The 23,873-nt window shown below is 25.4% G+C and overlaps 1 protein-coding gene across 2 annotated transcripts in view; it reads right to left on the bottom strand.

Annotated features, from left to right (window-relative positions):
- LOC145248970 (uncharacterized) overlaps positions 1–23,873 on the bottom strand; it is a 207,198-nt gene that overhangs the window by 73,061 nt on the left and 110,264 nt on the right. For both annotated transcript variants that reach the window (XM_080110780.1, XM_080110781.1), the window contains 3 exons: positions 11,378–12,025; positions 9,092–9,153; positions 7,378–7,451 (listed from right to left, as the gene is read on the bottom strand). In XM_080110780.1, the coding sequence (XP_079966906.1) occupies positions 7,378–7,451; positions 9,092–9,153; positions 11,378–12,025 (784 nt within the window). The remainder of the gene's footprint in view (positions 1–7,377; positions 7,452–9,091; positions 9,154–11,377; positions 12,026–23,873) is intronic.

Raw genomic sequence — 23,873 nt, 5'->3', positions numbered from 1 at the left:
CATTATTTCCATTATTTAAGTAAATCTGTCATGAACACTCTTGTCATTATTTTCCATTATTTAAGTAAATCTGTCATGAACACTCTTGCCATTATTTTCCATTATTTAAGTAAATCTGTCATGAACACTCTTGTCATTATTTTCAATTATTTAAGTAAATCTGTCATGAACACTCTTGTCATTATTTCCATTATTTAAGTACATCTGTCATGAACACTCTTGTCATTATTTTCATTATTTAAGTAAATCTGTCATGTACTCTCTTGTCATTATTTTCCATTATTTAAGTAAATCTGTCATGAACACTCTTGTCATTATTTTCCATTATTTAAGTAAATCTGTCATGAACACTCTTGTCATTATTTTCATTATTTAAGTAAATCTGTCATGAACACTCTTGTCATTATTTTCCATTATTTAAGTAAATCTGTCATGTACACTTGTCATTATTTTCAATTATTTAAGTAAATCTGTCATGTACACTTGTCATTATTTTCAATTATTTAAGTAAATCTGTCATGTACACTCTTGTCATTATTTTCCATTATTTAAGAAAATCTGTCATGTACACTCTTGTCATTATTTTCATTATTTAAGCAAATCTGTCATGTACACTCTTGTCATTAGTTCCATTATTTAAGTAAATGTGTCATGTACACTCTTGTCATTATTTTCCATTATTTAAGTAAATCTGTCATGTACACTCTTGTCATTATTTGCATTATTTAAGTAAATCTTTCATGTACACTCTTGTCATTATTTTCATTATTTAATAAAATCTGTCATGTACACTCTTGTCATTATTTTCATTATTTAAGTAAATCTGTCATGTACACTCTTGTCATTATTTTCCATTATTTAAGTAAATCTGTCATGTACACTCTTGTCATTATTTGCATTATTTAAGTAAATCTGTCATGTACACTCTTGTCATTATTTCCATTTTTTAAGTAAATCTGTCATGAACATTCTTGTCATTATTTTCCATTATTTAAGTAAATCTGTCATGTACACTCTTGTCATTATTTCCATTTTTTGAGTAAATCTGTCATGTACACTCTTGTCATTAGTTCCATTATTTAAGTAAATCTGTCATGAACACTCTTGTCATTATTTCCATTATTTAAGTAAATCTGTCATGAACACTCTTGTCATTATTTTCCATTATTTAAGTAAATCTGTCATGAACACTCTTGTCATTAGTTCCATTATTTAAGTAAATCTTTCATGTACACTCTTGTCATTATTTTCATTATTTAAGTAAATCTGTCATGTACACTCTTGTCATTATTTTCATTATTTAAGTAAATCTGTCATGTACACTCTTGTCATTATTTTCCATTATTTAAGTAAATCTGTCATGTACACTCTTGTCATTATTTCCATTATTTAAGTAAATCTGTCATGAACATTCTTGTCATTATTTTCCATTATTTAAGTAAATCTGTCATGAACACTCTTGTCATTATTTTCCATTATTTAAGTAAATCTGTCATGTACACTCTTGTCATTATTTTCCATTATTTAAGTAAATCTGTCATGTACACTCTTGTCATTATTTCCATTATTTAAGTAAATCTGTCATGAACATTCTTGTCATTATTTTCCATTATTTAAGTAAATCTGTCATGTACACTCTTGTCATTATTTTCCATTATTTAAGTAAATCTGTCATGTACACTCTTGTCATTATTTCCATTATTTAAGTAAATCTGTCATGAACACTCTTGTCATTATTTTCCATTATTTAAGTAAATCTGTCATGAACATTCTTGTCATTATTTTCCATTATTTAAGTAAATCTGTCATGAACACTCTTGTCATTAGTTCCATTATTTAAGTAAATCTGTCATGAACACTCTTGTCATTATTTTCCATTATTTAAGTAAATCTGTCATGAACATTCTTGTCATTATTTTCCATTATTTAAGTAAATCTGTCATGAACACTCTTGTCATTAGTTCCATTATTTAAGTAAATCTGTCATGAACACTCTTGTCATTAGTTCCATTATTTAAGTAAATCTGTCATGAACACTCTTGTCATTATTTTCCATTATTTAAGTAAATCTGTCATGAACACTCTTGTCATTAGTTCCATTATTTAAGTAAATCTTTCATGTACACTCTTGTCATTATTTTCATTATTTAAGTAAATCTGTCATGTACACTCTTGTCATTATTTTCATTATTTAAGTAAATCTGTCATGTACACTCTTGTCATTATTTTCCATTATTTAAGTAAATCTGTCATGTACACTCTTGTCATTATTTCCATTATTTAAGTAAATCTGTCATGAACATTCTTGTCATTATTTTCCATTATTTAAGTAAATCTGTCATGAACACTCTTGTCATTATTTTCCATTATTTAAGTAAATCTGTCATGTACACTCTTGTCATTATTTTCCATTATTTAAGTAAATCTGTCATGTACACTCTTGTCATTATTTCCATTATTTAAGTAAATCTGTCATGAACATTCTTGTCATTATTTTCCATTATTTAAGTAAATCTGTCATGTACACTCTTGTCATTATTTTCCATTATTTAAGTAAATCTGTCATGTACACTCTTGTCATTATTTCCATTATTTAAGTAAATCTGTCATGAACACTCTTGTCATTATTTCCATTATTTAAGTAAATCTGTCATGAACACTCTTGTCATTATTTTCCATTATTTAAGTAAATCTGTCATGAACATTCTTGTCATTATTTTCCATTATTTAAGTAAATCTGTCATGTACACTCTTGTCATTATTTTCCATTATTTAAGTAAATCTGTCATGAACACTCTTGTCATTATTTCCATTATTTAAGTAAATCTGTCATGAACACTCTTGTCATTATTTTCCATTATTTAAGTAAATCTGTCATGAACATTCTTGTCATTATTTTCCATTATTTAAGTAAATCTGTCATGAACACTCTTGTCATTAGTTCCATTATTTAAGTAAATCTGTCATGAACACTCTTGTCATTATTTTCCATTATTTAAGTAAATCTGTCATGTACACTCTTGTCATTATTTCCATTATTTAAGTAAATCTGTCATGAACACTCTTGTCATTATTTCCATTATTTAAGTAAATCTGTCATGAACACTCTTGTCATTATTTTCCATTATTTAAGTAAATCTGTCATGAACATTCTTGTCATTATTTTCCATTATTTAAGTAAATCTGTCATGTACACTCTTGTCATTATTTCCATTTTTTGAGTAAATCTGTCATGTACACTCTTGTCATTAGTTCCATTATTTAAGTAAATCTGTCATGTACACTCTTGTCATTATTTTCATTATTTAAGTAAATCTGTCATGTACACTCTTGTCATTATTTTCATTATTTAAGTAAATCTGTCATGAACACTCTTGTCATTATTTTCATTATTTAAGTAAATCTGTCATGTACACTCTTGTCATTATTTTCCATTATTTAAGTAAATCTGTCATGTACACTCTTGTCATTATTTAGGTAAATCTGTGATGTACACTCTTGTCATTATTTGCATTATTTAAGTAAATCTGTCATGTACACTCTTGTCATTATTTCCATTATTGAAGTAAATCTGTCATGTACACTCTTGTCATTATTTAAGTAAATCTGTAATGTACACTCTTGTCATTATTTGCATTATTTAAGTAAATCTGTCATGTACACTCTTGTCATTATTTCCATTATTTAAGTAAATCTGTCATGTACACTCTTGTCATTATTTTCCATTACTTAAGTAAATCTGTCATGTACACTCTTGTCATTATTTTCATTATTTAAGTAAATCTGTCATGTACGCTCTTGTCATTATTTTCATTATTTAAGTAAATCTGTCATGTACGCTCTTGTCATTATTTCCATTATTTAAGTAAATCTGTCATGTACACTCTTGTCATTATTTGCATTATTTAAGTAAATCTGTCATGTACACTCTTGTCATTATTTCCATTATTTAAGTAAATCTGTCATGTACACTCTTGTCATTATTTTCCATTATTTAAGTAAATCTGTCATGTGCACTCTTGTCATTATTTTCATTATTTAAGTAAATCTGTCATGTACGCTCTTGTCATTATTTCCATTATTTAAGTAAATCTGTCATGTACACTCTTGTCATTATTTTCATTATTTAAGAAAATCTGTCATGTACACTCTTGTCATTATTTTCCATTATTTAAGTAAATCTGTCATGTACACTCTTGTCATTATTTTCATTATTTAAGTAAATCTGTCATGTACACTCTTGTCATTATTTTCCATTATTTAAGTAAATCTGTCATGTACACTCTTGTCATTATTTTTCATTATTTAAGTAAATCTGTCATGTACACTCTTGTCCTTATTTTTCATTATTTAAGTAAATCTGTCATGTACACTCTTGTCATTATTTTCATTATTTAAGAAACTCTGTCATGAACACTCTTGTCATTATTTTCCATTATTTAAGTAAATCTGTCATGTACACTCTTGTCATTATTTTCATTATTTAAGTAAATCTGTCATGTACACTCTTGTCATTATTTTCATTATTTAAGTAAATCTGTCATGTACACTCTTGTCATTATTTTCCATTATTTAAGAAAATCTGTCATGTACACTCTTGTCATTATTTTCATTATTTAAGAAAATCTGTCATGTACACTGTTGTCATTATTTTCATTATTTAAGTAAATCTGTCATGTACACTCTTGTCATTATTTTCATTATTTAAGTGAATCTGTCATGTACACTCTTGTCATTATTTTCATTATTTAAGAAAATCTGTCATGTACACTCTTGTCATTATTTTTCATTATTTAAGTAAATCTGTCATGTACACTCTTGTCATTATTTTCATTATTTAAGTAAATCTGTCATGAACACTCTTGTCATTATTTTCATTATTTAAGTAAATCTGTCATGTACACTCTTGTCATTATTTTCATTATTTAAGAAAATCTGTCATGTACACTGTTGTCATTATTTTCATTATTTAAGTAAATCTGTCATGTACACTCTTGTCATTATTTTCATTATTTAAGTAAATCTGTCATGTACACTCTTGTAATTATTTATGACAAGAGTATACATGACAGATTTACTTAAATAATGTTGCAAATGCAGTTAATGTTGATGTTAACCAAAATGAGTAATGGTTGTCTCTGAACTGCTTTGTGAGAGCAGTTTCACAATGCAACAAAAACCTGTCTAAGATGGTAGCTAATGAGATAGAGAAAAAATGAGTTAGTTGTCAGCAACTGCCATCAAGGGGTTCTATCACTAAGCATTTAATTGATATCCTGCAGCACTGAGGTGACGACTTGTTGAGCAGGAGACCACATAGTTTTCTCACATCACGATAAGCAGTGAAAAAATGTCCCGCTGGTAAGAGCAAATAGTTGAAAATAGGTTCGAAGTAAGTATGCATAGGTTTATTACATAAGTTGGCTCATATGACTTCTAAAAAGAGCAAGATTATCTGTTGACCTATGCACCAAAACCAAACAAAAGAAAAAAAACAAGGGAGATAACTGCTGACTTATCAATGAGTTTGATTTGAATTCCAATACATTTTGTTATCAAGTACTTTATTTCAAGTTTTTCTCTCTTAATAAATGGTTGCAATTTTTACTAATTGCATTAGGTTGTCCTACAATAGTTTAAGGCCTAGCTTTTCATTTATATCATTCATAACTTTACAGAGCCATGTTGTGTTGTAGACTATTTTAGCCAATTGATGAGCAGAGATGATTCTGGTGTGACTTTGGTGTTGTTGTACATACAAACAGTTGGGATTATGTCATTCTTTTGAAACAATGTTGATATGAGTTTCCTATTAGCATTCCACTATTCTTTCATATTTGAACTCTTAATACAATAATCTCAGTACTTTCATTAGTTACATGTATTTTTGGTGAGTCTTTTACGATATATAGTTAGTTTCATTTTGACATCCTTATGAAATTCATGTTTCAAAAGTTAAAATCTTTGGTTGATATTTGACATTTTTTCAAGAAGCAGATAATGTGGAGTCAGAAACATTCAAGGAATGGAGATGATTGGCAATCAACTGAAATACAAGTTTTGATTGAGATCAAAATTTAGTTTAAATGAGAATTTCATGAATCAGGTTAAAGTTTTTACTTGACCTTTACATATTTAACCGTGACATTGGAAATCAAGGAGATTGGTTAATCTGCTGCTTGTTTTTGTTATCTAGTTACAAACGAGTATGAATTTAAAAAAGTTATTTTGCTGTGATGACATTTTTCGTTTTGCTATTCATTTTTTTTTTAACTCTAAATACTGTATATTTTGGTGTATAAGACAAACCTTAAAGTAAAAAAAATCATCTTTAAAAAATCGATATTTCATAAGATACTGGGTGTTGCATTCTCTAGCTTAGCCTAAACAAACATGGTTTTGTGATTTAGCAATCATCTTAAACAACCGATATTTGATAAATTTATTTAAAATTGTGCAAATTTTGTACCTTGTTTTATCTGACGGTCGCCTTTCTTTCTTCAACATTGATAGTTGTGAACTTTATTTAAAACTAAAGCATTAAATGCAAACCATAAGAGTTTTCAACATCAAGCTTTGGATATATGTCTTGAAGTAAAATTTTCCAAATATCTTGGTCGTTGTGAAGTGTGTACATTTGTACCCATATATAACAAATTGTGTTGTCATCTGTCTCCGGCCTAAAAATTAACATTTCTTTTGACTGTTTCAAAAATGAGCAAATCATATATCAGATGGAAGCCTGCAAACGGTGTGTCTAATCTTTATCCAACATCCTTTTAGGATTTCTTATTCATTTAAATGCTGTTATTTGTCACTGTACTTTTTGATGATGGTAATAAACAAATTCTGACGATTATTCAGAAACAGTGATAAATGATTTCCCTACCAATGGACACAGTTGTTTTCCATGTCTCCATTAAGACATGGGTTTTTTCTTTTAATGGATATTTAGTGGGAGCTTTATGCTTATTCATATTATTTTTTTTTTTTTTTTTTTAACTAAAATCAAAACTTAGGACTATTGATTATTTGAAAATTATTCAAAACTATATTGTTATAATTATAACTGAAAGAACAGAGTTTAGCAATTATTGGCTTAGAAAGTTTGTTTTTTTTGTCTAGTAAGAAAACTTAGGATCAAAATTTGTTCAAATTTTCATCATCTGTATGTACCATTTTTATCTAATTCTTCAGTCTTTCATGATAATTTATAAACACTTAATGAATCGTTCCTACCAAATTTTATGTATCAAATAGGTTGTGTCTTCTATTGATATGCATTTATGATGCAGTTAAAATAATTTCTGAAACACCATTAATAATTGCATCAGACAAAGAATATTTCAATATTTAATCAAAGTTTACAACACTTACACCCAGCCTCCTGTGAGAGAATTACCAAGATCATCAGATGAAATTCCTAAGCTTATGTTACTGGAAAGTGTCAGCTGTTGATAGAAAACAAAAATATAGGTGAAACAAAAACAGAAAAATATATTTGACACTAGGAACATCATTAAAACAATGAAATATTTTTTAACAGTTTTTTATGAAATTATTTTGGATTTCTACTTTTGCTTCCCAATAACAAAGAAATAAAAAGAAATTAATAAATCATTAATCGTTTTGGTAGTAATTTTTATTAAAATGCAAAATTTGTTCATCTATAAAGTAATTAGAAAAATCAGTATCGGAAATTTCAATTTTACAAAATACTGTAAAATTCAGAAAAGAATCTTTTCTCCAATTTGAAAATCTTGTTTTTTTGATATTTTTTGTTTAGGTTTCAGATAAGTCAGTAACATTCTATCAAAAATCATCTTGATTTTTTTTTTAAACAAAGCTTTTGCTGATGACATGCAAGTTGGAACATTATCATTAGGAATCATTCTATACACTTGCAGAAAATCCTGTATGACTTTCTCCTCGCTTTTATTTAAAGTTCTCTTAAAAGTATCCACAAAACGCTCTGCTTGACCATTGCTTCCTGCATGATATGCTACGATTGTAAGGTTTTCCACTAGAAACAACTGACAAGACCCTTTGAATTCACTAGATGTGAATTGAGTACTGTTAATCTGATAATACACAATTCACAACTCCAAAACATGTGTATAATTCATGTACAAACCCAATTGGTGTTTATGCCATCGGTTTCTTATATCTAAGTATCTTTGGCTATTTAGTGAAGCTATCTACTACAAGTTTAATAGAATTTATCCAATGATCCAGCAAAGTTGTATGGATTCTCAACTATGGTCGGTCGGTTTTAGGTCATAATTTGAATTTTATGGGAGACATTTTCACTGCTAACACACACATACTTTTCATAATTACACTGTATTCTTCATATGAGTTTTGGGAATTGACAATGAAAATCACATCTGCTTTTCCCCCAAACAAGAGGTCAGAATGTTAGAATTTTTACAAAATAATTGTCCATTTCTTATGAAACACAAGCAAAACATATTTCAATGAGAAGTAGTGAGAGGATAAATTTAACTTATTTGTGAATTTTTCAGTCTCAATATCTTGCAAAAAGATTCACATGCAATAAAATACTAAACTCAGTGCAGCATCGCAGTAAATTTAGTAGGTGTGACATTTAATTATTGTAGATCACTTAAACGTAATTTTTTTTTCTACTCTTTAAAAGTTGGTTTCTTCTCAGGCAACATTATCACTTAGTTTTCCTGCCAAGGGTTTATGTATATAATACTGAAACTGATAATCTTGCTTGTTTGTGTATTGAATGTTTTAAATGGTGAGAAAAAGAGCAAATGAGAATTGGTGGGAGGAGTGGGATAGGGGGATGGTGGAAGTAGTAGCAAGAGAAGAGGATAGCATAAAAAAGAAGGAAAAAACAACTGTGTAAAAACAATGACGTAAATACAAAATAAAGATTAGTAAAAGGTTAAATACTATATATGTAGAGTATATACTGATGTACAACATATCAAGATTGACCCAATCGGTCACAAGTCATACTATATGTTATTGTACAACCTGAAAATATTATGCATATAGAGAATTAAATCTGAGAAAAGTTTAAAAGTTAGAAAAAATGGGTTTAAAAAAATGAGCTTACCTCTTTTAAAAGTGTTGCTGCTGTTTCATTGGCGATTGTCTGGTAAAAAACATACTGATGATCTAAAAAATTAAATCATGATTTTAGTTTCTAATCAAAAGATTTTGAGTTTGAATTTTAATAAAAGCAATAAAAACAAAATCATTCAGTCCAAAATTAAAAAGTCACATAGAAAATATTTAGGTTGCTTTTGTTGGACACTAACACAACATACAGAATGATAACACTATTTTATTGTTAAAAATCGTGTTGTTATTGTTTTTCGCTATCGCAATGAAAACATATGCATAAATCTTCTAATTGAAACAAATAATGGAATAATGACAATTCTGTATTTTCAAACTGATAAGAATGAAAATCTTACTATATAATGACCATTAGTTGTTACTGTCACAATGAAAATCTTACTATATAATGACCATTAGTTGTTACTGTCACAATGAAAATCTTACTATATAATGACCATTGGTTGTTACTGTCACAATGAAAATCTTACTATATAATGACCATTGGTTGTTACTGTCACAATGAAAATCTTACTATATAATGACCATTAGTTGTTACTGTCACAATGAAAATCTTACTATATAATGACCATTAGTTGTTACTGTCACAATGAAAATCTTACTATATAATGACCATTAGTTGTTACTGTCACAATGAAAATCTTACTATATAATGACCATTCGTTGTTACTGTCACAATGAAAATCTTACTATATAATGACCATTAGTTGTTACTGTCACAATGAAAATCTTACTATATAATGACCATTAGTTGTTACTGTCACAATGAAAATCTTACTATATAATGACCATTAGTTGTTACTGTCACAATGAAAATCTTACTATATAATGACCATTAGTTGTTACTGTCACAATGAAAATCTTACTATATAATGACCATTAGTTGTTACTGTCACAATGAAAATCTTACTATATAATGACCATTAGTTGTTACTGTCACAATGAAAATCTTACTATATAATGACCATTAGTTGTTACTGTCACAATGAAAATCTTACTATATAATGACCATTAGTTGTTACTGTCACAATGAAAATCTTACTATATAATGACCATTAGTTGTTACTGTCACAATGAAAATCTTACTATATAATGACCATTAGTTGTTACTGTCACAATGAAAATCTTACTATATAATGACCATTAGTTGTTACTGTCACAATGAAAATCTTACTATATAATGACCATTAGTTGTTACTGTCACAATGAAAATCTTACTATATAATGACCATTAGTTGTTACTGTCACAATGAAAATCTTACTATATAATGACCATTAGTTGTTACTGTCACAATGAAAATCTTACTATATAATGACCATTAGTTGTTACTGTCACAATGAAAATCTTACTATATAATGACCATTAGTTGTTACTGTCACAATGAAAATCTTACTATATAATGACCATTAGTTGTTACTGTCACAATGAAAATCTTACTATATAATGACCATTAGTTGTTACTGTCACAATGAAAATCTTACTATATAATGACCATTAGTTGTTACTGTCACAATGAAAATCTTACTATATAATGACCATTAGTTGTTACTGTCACAAAATGAGGATAAATTTAAAAACAAGACTTGTTTCTTATTGGAACAATGTTCAAACTAGTCTGATGTTGAGGTAAAAAAATTTGATGTAAAAATTATTGTTGTAATATGTTGAGAAAATATAGATTTAAAAATTGTGTTTATTTTTGGCATGAACCAGTTTGTTATTTTTGCAGTATCGAATTAAGTTTTGCGTTGAAAATCATAAGAACTTAAATTTATAGGCAGCGTCTCATTTAAACTGTCATTAAATGTCAACAATTTTAAATTTAAAATATTAATTCTTTCACCTCTTTATATTCAATTAGTTTTGTAAAATTTGGAAATTTTGTATAAAGTTCTATGCACCCATAATAAATGGCTGAGAGGATGTAACAGAATTTGTTTGTAAATTAAATACAGTTCTATGGCTATTTGGATTTTTTTATGGATAAAAAAGTGATACAATATAAAAGAATTAGTTTGAAATTTTATTTTGCATTTCATTTTGATTTTAATGTCATGTCAAAATTATAAAAGTTTTCTTGTCAAAAATAAACTTGTTTATAAGGAAAACAACACTGAATGTAACTTGCAAATTCACTTTTCCATGTTGGATCCATTTAAACTAAGGAGCATTGGAATGCCAAGAATTGTTCATAGCAAGAGAATTTGTTACTTTCAGACAAACACAAGCAAATAAAGTAAAACAAACAACACTACTTACCTTTACTTTGTGCAAAATTTGTCGGAATGTTACTGTTTGCTTCATAGCAAGATACACTACGAAACATTGAAGATGGATGTTCATAGATTTTAGAATTATCTAAGTCTGTGCTCACAGACTTTTCCTTTTCCTCTGTTGTTTTATCAACTTTGTTTTGTTCTTCTTTACTTGGCTTGGCACCAACTGAAGAGGTGGTTGATGCTGTAGTCGTTGACATTGTTGCTGGAGGAGATGATGTAGAACTTTGTGGTGTATCTGCTTCAGAAAGGTCTGCATTCACTTCTCCATCAATAAAAGTGTACATCTGGGGTCGAAGAATATCCTCGGTCTTCTGTCGGTCCTCCTTGGACAGAGATGATTTCGGGTCAACACCTGGCCTCTTCTCCAGAAAGGACCGAACATGATGCAAAAATCGAGTATCTCCTTGATTCGGATTAGTTATTGACTTCTTGAGAGATGCCGATCTTTGTAAGGCAACTCTCTGACTGTCTACCTGAAATAAAACATAAGGAAACGTCGGGGCCGCAACTTTTCGATACTGGAAAAAGTTCTGCAAGGATCCCAAAAGACGGGATGTGAGGGCTGCAGTTACTACGGGAGACTGGAACTGTTCATGGACTAGCACAGTAATGAGGCATTGGAACGTATCTGCAAAGAAGCAGAGGAGGACGGAGATTTTTACAAGCATTCAAATATACAGGGTTTTGCAGTGAAAAGGTTTTTGCACTGGATAAGGGGGGTGGAACTGAAAGATTGGGGTAATAAAAAAATGTGTTTAATCAGTGCATAACTTTTCCAAAATATACAATTTGAAATCAATTCTAGATATTCAAAAAAAGTATTTTGGACATTGAGAAATTAAAAATAATGTTATTCTATTATATCATCTAAAACAGTTTTTTAATATTCTATTTAACAGTTTAATAATATTCTATTATGTCATCTAAAACAGTTTTTTAATATTCTATTTAACAGTTTAATAATATTCTATTATGTCATCTAAAACAGTTTTTTAATATTCTATTTAACAGTTTAATAATATTCTATTATGTCATCTAAAACAGTTTTTTAATATTCTATTTAACAGTTTAATAATATTCTATTATGTCATCTAAAACAGTTTTTTAATATTCTATTTAACAGTTTAATAATATTCTATTATGTCATCTAAAACAGTTTTTTAGACACTATATTCATAAACATTTTTCTTTGAAATATAACTATAAAAGATCAAAATGTCGGGTTTTAGATACTACTCCTAAAAATTCTAAATTTATAATTCTAACATATTTTATATTGTTAGACAGCATTTGTTGTTGCAATGATTTCCTTAAATGTTTACCTCATTATGATCAACTCGTGTATATTCTAGCCTTTGACGAGCTTTAGGAATGGCAAGAAATAAATATCATTTTCAAAGTCTCTTCAAGAATAATTGAATTTACAGAGTTATCATACATTAGATTACAAATACCTAATGTTGTTGAGTTCAGTTTTCTCTGAATTTAGTTTTGTGAAAACGTATCTGCCATTGTTTTTATTATTAGAATCAGACATTTTTAAACAACCATTTTTTCATAAAATTAGTTTTCATTTGTTTTTATTATTTAAATTTGAGATTATAAAGAACCCGCATTTCGGCCTGGCATTGCCCGGGTGTTTGGAGGTGTATGCTGAGCAAAAAAAAAACAAAAAAAAACGGTAATTTTTTAACTTTGACCCCTATTATGAACCCTTAATATTTATTGTTTTGGGCTCAAATCAAGTTATTAAGTTAGATCTATGTCCAAGGAACCAATATCTAAAATGTCAAGCGTTTAGACCCAAAATTGTTGGAGGAGTTTGGTAGAGTTCTCAAAGGTCAAATCATTGAAATTTGACTCCTTAACAGACAAATTTCTGGCCGAAACCCGATCACATCAATTTCCCCAAATCTCAGTACCCTGCATATCAAATTTCGAGTCTGTAGACTAAAAATTGACAGAGTTATTGCGTAGGGAAATGTACACAGACACACACACAGACACGTTCACTTTTATAGATATATAGATTTAATTAATACTTTAAATTGTCATGTAACATTCATTTCACTACAAAAATCCAATGTAATTGTTTTTGATTAGTTTTGACATTTATAATCAAATCTACTTCATAACAGAAAAAAGATAAGCTTTTAATAATTTCACTTTGTTTGGAACAAAAAAGTATATAATTTCAAATACACATAATTATAAACAAATTAAAATGTATTGACAGACATGTTTTTTTTATTATTTTAAATTTATTTTGCATAACTACATAAAAAAAAAAATTATTTTAAATTTACTTTGCATAACTACATAAAAAAAATTTCACAAAAATTAAAATATTTACATTCTATAATTTTAAATAAAATATATTTAAAATGTAATTGTATTTGTAAAATAACCTGAAGTTAATCTGGGAAGAAAATGATTATGTATGTGATTATTTAAAACAAATAAAAAGAAATTAAAGAAATTTTAAACAAATACAACGTACAATTACTGAAAATAATTACTGTTTTGAATTAGAATTAATATTTGCAAAATTCTCTTAACCATAAATTTATTAAATTCCTGCTGTATCTATTTGCTTAGTTATTTTTTGTGTTTTTCTTTTATTATTCAGTGTGCCACCTGCGATACCACAACTGGTGCATACACAACAGGTTGAACATCTTTAGTTTATTATGTCATAAAATTTTAATGCAAGAAGCTCTAAATTTTATTATGGCCAAGTTTCTTTTTTTTTCATTATCTATAATTATCAAGCAAATCTAGATTAGTTTTAATGCTTTTGTTTTAATGACATCAATTTGTAGAGAAAGTTATGTCAGCTTTTTAAGCTCAATAATTTGTAATAACAATATTAAATCTATACATATTAATGTAGTCCCCATTCTTCTATACAACTTATTTTCATCTGCCAAAAATTTCTTAGGTTTTCAACTGAAAAAAAATTAAAAAACAAAATAAAAAACTTATTTTTACCAGATATTTGGAATTTTAACTACATAGAATACAACAGATGTCCTTGCATCACCCACCATGTTCTCCAGATTTCTTCCCAACATATCTTTAGAAGTCTGAATGGATAAGGTTGCCTTCAAGAAGTCAAATCTAAGATCGTTTACTTGTTGGGTTCAAAAATTAGTGAATTTGTATTCATGTGTCATAGAAAGAGGCAATAGAAATAAAGGGTGACTACATTAATAATGAAATAAATTTGAATTTTTTTAAACCTTAAATAACGGACAGAACTTTCATCATTGGATATTAAGAAGCAAAGCGTGACATTATTTGCTGTTCAACCTTTATAGAAAGAAAAAAAAAAGAAAGAAACAGTAGCAAAACTTGTGTAATGACAGAAGAATTTGCTTTTCTCTTCATGAAGAGCTAGATACAAGGTTCATTTTTAATATGGGTGAAAATACTGCTCCAAAAAGTAAGGCACTAAATTGGAACAAAAATAAAAAATTGCCCCAGTCTAAGTGGATTGTCCCTTCCAACAAAACAGAAATTAATTCCTAGCAGTATGTGACAGTAGTACAAAAACAGATGTTCAAATAAAAAAAAAAGATCCTATCTGCAATCTACTAGCACTTTTCATACTTTCTTGTCTTCAGCATAAACCAATTATGATTGGTTTATAATCCAGTCATGCAGATTCACCAACAATAATTCAAGGGAACATAATTTTAACTTTAGAAGGAACACTGATTATTTCACAAATTTGTTTCAGTCTTTGTGCTTTCAACACAAAACAAATCCCAGAGCAATGAATAAAATGTAACAAAAGAGATAATAAATACAACAATGGTAAAAGACGCAGACATAGCAAAAATGACACTAAAAATAAAAATGCTGAAATCATTTTAATAATAAAGGAAGGGGGGGGGGAATGGAGAGAAAAAAGTTGTCCATTTATAAAGATATCAAAAATGAAACTGAAATAATCAGCATTTCCTTCTTTATTTCCTATATATTATCATTACAGTCAACTTTTAGTTTCAATCCTTCTTTAGCTAATTGTATGTGTATTTGCTGATACATGGTGTTAATTTGGAGAGGAGGTCTGGACTAGTTCATGTTAATCTCATACCAGGAGTTGGAGCTATGCTAAACCATGATAATCTGGAGGAGGAGCTGTTCTAATTTAGAGTTGGGAGGGCTTTATTAGTTTATGCTTATCTAAGAAGGGGGGGGGGGCAACATTACCTCATGCTAATTTGAAAGGGGAATTTCATCTCAAAAATATTTTTGATTTTCTTTATCTAATTTATTTCTAGGTTTTGATTTCAAAGTTTTTGTTTAAAAAATATCAGGTGCTTTTGCTTGTATGAAGATTTTCTTCAAGATTTTTTTGCAAAAAGCAATGTTTTTTATTCTGTAACAAAGCAGATTCCAAAGTAAAATATTTCATTTATTTTCTAGTAGAGTAGAAAACCTGTTGAAAACTATTTACCAAATGTGAAAAAAAAGTTCAGAAATTCAAAGAATTTCCCTGCAACCTCTTCATCACCATAAAAGCCTTCAGTCTCGATTCAGTTAGCTCATGCCTGGTATCAATTTCATACATCCCTGCCGATCTTCAAAATTCTATTTGTTGAATTACATACAATAATAGCACTACAAACTCATGGCAAAAAATAACAAAGTGACAAAAATACATACTCATATATTCCTTCAATCAGCATTGGAACTACTATCTAATTGTTGATTTCGATTCAAAAATATTTAAAGAAATAAACTCATTCAAAGATAACCACGAGATACTCCTTCACATATTCTTTTTTTGCTGATGTTTTGGTTGGATAATCCAAAGAGTTTCTTTTACACTCATGATTGACAGAATAACTAAATCAGCAGACACAAAGCAATCTTCAGAGTAGATAAGACAATTGTTACATTATTCATACTTTTCACTATTCTTCATTTCTTTTTATTATATTCAATTTACAATAGAAAGAAAATTTGATTTCCAAATCACATTAGGTATGTTATGCTACTTATTTAACTTTTTTTCTTTAAGATATCGCTTTTCATGACCTTATGCATGCAACAGTAAAAGGTTTTAATCCCATTCACTAATACATAGATCTTATATTCTAGGAATATTGGAATAATTGTTTGGCAGAAGTTACATATTTCAAACAGTATGCGACCTTCAGAGTCACAATTGCTCATGAATACTCACTTAAATTATTTAGAAGTTTTATTTTCCTTCTCTCTTTTTTTTTTTTTTTAATTACTGTCTACATTTGGCATAACATTTTAAATTCTACTAATTATATTATCCTGGCTTCATAAAGTAACAGTTTTCAAATGTTTAGAAACTTTGCGGTTTAAGGTGCATCCAAAACAAACAGCCTTTTACATTCTAGGTATAATGGAATGCATTCTCTTAAACCATATTCACAACAATCATTTGAATGATGGTCACTACGGTTACGATAAATGTTATAGTTGTTTAATTTGCATTATGCTGATACAGAATCACATAGAAAAATACAACCTGCTATTGAATGCATATTGTCAAAATAGGCATTGAGGTGTTGTGCTCATAATTCACCAAATTATTTAACTAAATTTCATACTTGCAGCAGTCACAAGACACCATACTCCCATTTTCACATATAAATACAAGCTGTTATTGAGTGTGCAATATTATTTTGAAATTGGTGTTCATGTTATTTGTGAAAAACGTTAATATTTTTTGCTCATCTTAAATCGTACATTTTTACCAATGTTTATGTATAAATACAATTACCCCTCTCCTTCACTAAAAAAATAAAAATAAAAACAAATTCCTGGCCTCTACTATGTTGCTGTGAGGATACTTTTTGTTGGTTATGAAATAACGGAAACATGCGCTGGGCTGTGCATTTTAGTGGTGCATGCATATGGCAAACCATTGCAGCTGATAGATACTTGCCCGAAAGAAAGGGCAGAGGTGCAGATGTTTGTTTTTTTTAATTAAATAAGCAGCTCATTAAATGGGGAATCATACGGAGATCAACTTATTTGAAAAGATAATCTTGTCCAAGATTATCTGCAAGACACTGAATGACACTGTCTAGTTGATATTTCAAGTAGTCAACTTCTTAATGGTTGAATAGTGACAAAAAACAGAATCCAGTCAAAAATGTAGATTCAAGGAAATGTAAAGGAAAGACCATCAGTGCCAGTCCTGTCGGAGTGAGGCAGGCAGTTGGAATTTGATTTTCAAGGAGGTAGTTGGCTTTTTTTAGAGTTCACAGTCAGTTGGGTTAATGTGTTCTTGGGATTCATTGCTAAAGGATTTGTATTGATGAACTTATATTCTGGTTTGGTCAAGCAAAAATCTCAGTTGCAAGGCTGCTATTCAACCTAAGAAAATGAGTTCCATTTTAATCTATAAAGAAAACAAACCTCTGTGAATTGTTTTTAAAGTGAAGTTCCGGTTTTTGTTTGGAACAAGAATTCCTTTGTTGCAATAACTTTGTTATCGGTACAACAATTGGGATGATCATGGTTAATACAGAGATGCATGTTCAGAATAATAGGTTTCAATATTATATATATATATATATATAATATTAAATATTATATATATATATATAATATTAAATATTATATATATATATATAATATTAAATATTATATATATATAATATTAAATATTATATATATATAATATTAAATATTATATATATATAATATTAAATATTATATATATATATATATAATATTAAATATTATATAATATTAAATATTATATATATATAATATTAAATATTATATATATATATATAATATTAAATATTATATAATATTAAATATTATATATATATATATAATATTAAATATTATATAATATTAAATATTATATATATATATATAATATTAAATATTATATATATAATATTAAATATTATATATATATAATATTAAATATATATATATAATATAAAATATATATATATATAATATTAAATATATATATATATATTAAATATATATATATATAATATTAAATATATATATATATAATATTAAATATATATATATATAATATTAAATATATATATATATAATATTAAATATATATATATATATTAAATATATATATATATAATATTAAATATTATATATATATATAATATTAAATATTATATATATATATAATATTAAATATTATATATATATATAATATTAAATATTATATATATATATAATATTATATATATATATATATATATAATATTAAATATTATATATATATATATATAATATTAAATATATATATATATAATATTAAATATATATATATAATATTAAATATATATATATATATAATATTAAATATTATATATATATATAATATTAAATATTATATATATATATAATATTAAATATTATATATATATATAATATTAAATATTATATATATATAATATTAAATATTATATATATATAATATTAAATATTATATATATATAATATTAAATATTATATATATATAATATTAAATATATATATATATAATATTAAATATATATATATAATATTATATATATATATATAATATTATATATATATATATAATATTATATATATATAATATTAAATATTATATATATATATAATATTAAATATTATATATATATATATAATATTAAATATTATATATAATATTAAATATTATATATATATATATAATATTAAATATTATAATATTAAATATTATATATATATATATAATATTAAATATTATATATATATATAATATTAAATATTATATATATATATATAATATTAAATATTATATATATATATAATATTAAATATTATATATATATATATAATATTAAATATTATATATATATATAATATTAAATATTATATATATATATATATATAATATTAAATATTATATATATATATAATATTAAATATTATACATATATATATAATATTAAATATTATACATATATATATAATATTAAATATTATACATATATATATAATATTAAATATTATACATATATATATAATATTAAATATTATACATATATATATAATATTAAATATTATACATATATATATAATATTAAATATTATATATATATATATAATATTAAATATTATATATATATATATAATATTAAATATTATATATATATATATAATATTAAATATTATATATATATATATAATATTAAATATTATATATATATATATAATATTAAATATTATATATATATATATATAATATTAAATATTATATATATATATAATATTAAATATTATATATAATATTAAATATTATATATATATATAATATTAAATATTATATATATATATAATATTAAATATTATATATAATATTAAATATTATATATATATATAATATTAAATATTATATATATATATAATATTAAATATTATATATATATATAATATTAAATATTATATATATATATAATATTAAATATTATATATATATATATAATATTAAATATTATATATATATATATAATATTAAATATTATATATATATATATAATATTAAATATTATATATATATATATAATATTAAATATTATATATATATATAATATTAAATATTATATATATATATATAATATTAAATATTATATATATATATAATATTAAATATTATATATATATATAATATTAAATATTATATATATATATATTAAATATTATATATATATATATAATATTAAATATTATATATATATATTAAATATTATATATATATATATTAAATATTATATATATATATAATATTAAATATTATATATATATATAATATTAAATATTATATATATATATATTAAATATTATATATATATATATATTAAATATTATATATATATATATAATATTAAATATTATATATATATATATAATATTAAATATTATATATATATATAATATTAAATATTATATATATATATAATATTAAATATTATATATATATATATTAAATATTATATATATATATAATATTAAATATTATATATATATATATAATATTAAATATTATATATATAATATTAAATATTATATATATAATATTAAATATATATATATATATAATATTAAATATTATATATATATAATATTAAATATTATATATATATATATATAATATTAAATATTATATATATATAATATTAAATATTATATATATATATATATAATATTAAATATTATATATATATAATATTAAATATTATATATATATAATATTAAATATATATATATATATAATATTAAATATTATATATATATAATATTAAATATATATATATATATAATATTAAATATTATATATATATATATATAATATTAAATATTATATATATATATATATATATAATATTAAATATTATATATATATATATAATATTAAATATTATATATATATATATATATATATATATATAATATTTACAGAACACAAAAAAGTAAAGTAAGAATATAGTATTCCAAAATGAAAGCATGAGTTTTTTTTTGTTGTTTTTTAATTTTCCTAGTTAATGCCAGTGCACAAGTCTTGCTAGTATTAAAATAAAGTCAACTTAACATGGAGGCATTAAAAAATTATTTCAAGAAGATATGTTTGAACCTATCAGAAAATTTTCATGAAACATGATCGAAACATTTATTCTCTTACTAACAAGTTCAGCATTCATATTCAGATTCAGAAATCTAAATATGAACGCTGAACTTGTTAGTAAAAGATTAAATGTTTCGATCATGTTTCATGAAAATTTTCTGATAGATTCAAACATATCTTCTTGAAATAATTTTTTAATGCTTCTGTGACTACTGATTGGATTTCAACCAAACTTGGTATGACAAAGATCAATTGAATGGACACATGGCATATAATCACAAAAAGAAGCCTCTTCCTTACCTGGATCATGGTGGGACAAAATTAAATTTTCAATCAATTTTCCACAAAATAAATAAAAAGATAAACCACAACTTAGCAGAGAATCATGCAAAATAAAATCCAGAATATCAAATTTGTCGATAAAAAGACTAAAACAAAATCAGAAGGAAAAAACAAAGCAAAGAATAAAACCAAAAAAGGAAGAAAGGTTTGCAAATTGAAGAAAAAATTAAATTGAAAGAATTTTTTTATTTTTAAATATTTTATCCATTTAAGTGAATTTTATTTCAATAAAGATTATGTACAGATAAAATATCATACATTTATGTTCGTCCATCGCTGTTTGTGTGGAGTAAAATCTGCAATCATAATAAATATAAAGGTGTGGATTTGGTTCTATATTTAGCTTAACACAATTTTATGTAAAGATTGTCAACGGTTTGTGTATATTTGAATATCTTTGATTTGGATGAAGTTTATTCGACAACAATAAATATTCTTAATTTCACTTGGAAATATTAGAGTGATAATGAGAGAGAGATATAAAAAGAATATGCGAAAGGCATCTGATATAACTCATCCAGCCACACTTTAAAAAACGAGGAAAAGAAATTTGAAGTTGCACCAATGCCAAATTCATCTTATAACATGCAGAGAAGATATTCTTGAACCAAATACCAACAACCATTGGTTTTCTCTGTACAGCAGAGTTTCTCAAAGTGTAGAAAATCACCTATTGCATGCTAACAATATATTTAGCTAGTTATCTTAATAAGCTAACAATTCTCTTACTTCTGTTAGTTCTATGTGTTGTAATATGGCAGATACGAGTGATTAAGTATGACAACTGGTCATCATGACCCCCCTCCCCCCACACACACACACACGATTTAAACACACAATGTTATTTTTGTGTCGGCACAATTGCTGATGCACCAATTCTATGTTCCTTTATAGTTAGCAATCTCAACCAACTGGATAGAGTTAACTTATCCCATACATACTTTAGTAAAAACAGCATAAATGCTGTTTGCACATAAACATTGCTTATTATATTAAGTAATGTAAATATTGATTGCGACAATAGTTGAGACCAACACCAATCGCTCATGCAATAGAGTTATTATAGGTCCCATACTCTGCGCCACAGTCGCTGTCTCTTATCACCATACTTGTTGTGATAGTAATTCTTCTTAAAGTTGTGCTGTGTCCCTTCCAAGTGCGACCTGTATCAAAAATATTCTTATTGCTCACATACATAGGATTTTTTATAGTTTATTATGTGTGCATAAACAATCATACAGGTGGTGTGTCGAGCCCATATCTACTTGCGGTTAGAAATGAATTTCACCTTTTTTATTTTTGTTTTTTAAATATCAGTTTGCAGGGTAGGAGGATTTTTTTTTTTTTTTTTTTGTCCCAACATCCATCTATTTCACTTAATTTTTTTTACATTTTCAGACTTTATGATTTTTAATTTCTCACTCAATATATTGTCTATAAGATTGTCTATAAATCTATATCTTCGGCTTCCTCAACTATCACTTTTTTAAATAGTGATGTACTATACAAATAAAAAGTAAAGTCAATAAAATAAAGAAAAACACTAAAGGCTTCTATAATGCTAATATAGATTTTACACTTCTTATTAGTATGTAAAATAAAAAGTGCCTCAAACTTTCTAAAACGGGGAGGGTAACTTCATGGGTTGATGAAAATGAATAGGAATGGAGGGGTGAAAGTGGGGGCAATAAAATTGAGGATGCTAATTAGCTGGAGAGAATACTGCTTCACTATGAAAAGGATCTTAGAATGTAAATTAATGCAGTTAGCCTAATAATTTACTTTGAGAATGAAACAATGGCTCGCATACTTTTATACTATAATATATATATATATATATATATATATATATGCAGGGTGACCCAAAAAATGGGCACCAACTCTTTTCTTAGTGTTTTGTCTGAATGAAATGAAAACTTTGGTCATAATTAGTTTATTATATTCAAAACATCACATCAAAACACTAGGGTCTTTGGCCTTTTTTCTCCATTCTACAGCATATGTTCTAGATGGCCTCCATTTAGCTTTTGTTTTTTTTGGGGGGGGTCACCCTGTATATATAGTAGAAAAGTATATCCACAACATCTGTTTCTCAGTGTGAATAGACATGGAGAGATTAAAAAACCAACCGTTTTTACAGTAAATCATCAGCAATCTCACTCATCTCTAGTGAGAGAATTTGTCTTATTAAGTTTGTATTTCTGGTTATCAAGAGAGCTCAATTCTAATTATGAAGAATAATGCTTTATGTTAAATGAAAACATTACTTCCATACTATGCAGTTCAATCCACAAGTATGAAGCAAATGTGAGTGTGTGTATGTGTGTAGTAATCATTTAAAAAAGGAGTATTTTACGTCAGATTCTTCAACTAAAAGTTTGCATTCAGCATGCTTAACATTAACTTTAATTTTTTAATTTAATCTTGAAAATATAAAAATAAATAGAGAGAGTAGGGAAGTAGGGAAGAAAAAGATAAAAACGAGGAAAGATACAGTTTTAAA

Source organism: Euprymna scolopes, chromosome 27 (assembly GCF_053919585.1).
Source record: "Euprymna scolopes isolate OS-2025 chromosome 27, ASM5391958v1, whole genome shotgun sequence".
NCBI classification, from domain to species: Eukaryota; Metazoa; Mollusca; class Cephalopoda; order Sepiida; family Sepiolidae; genus Euprymna; species Euprymna scolopes.
This window is presented reverse-complemented; position numbering and strand designations above follow the sequence as displayed.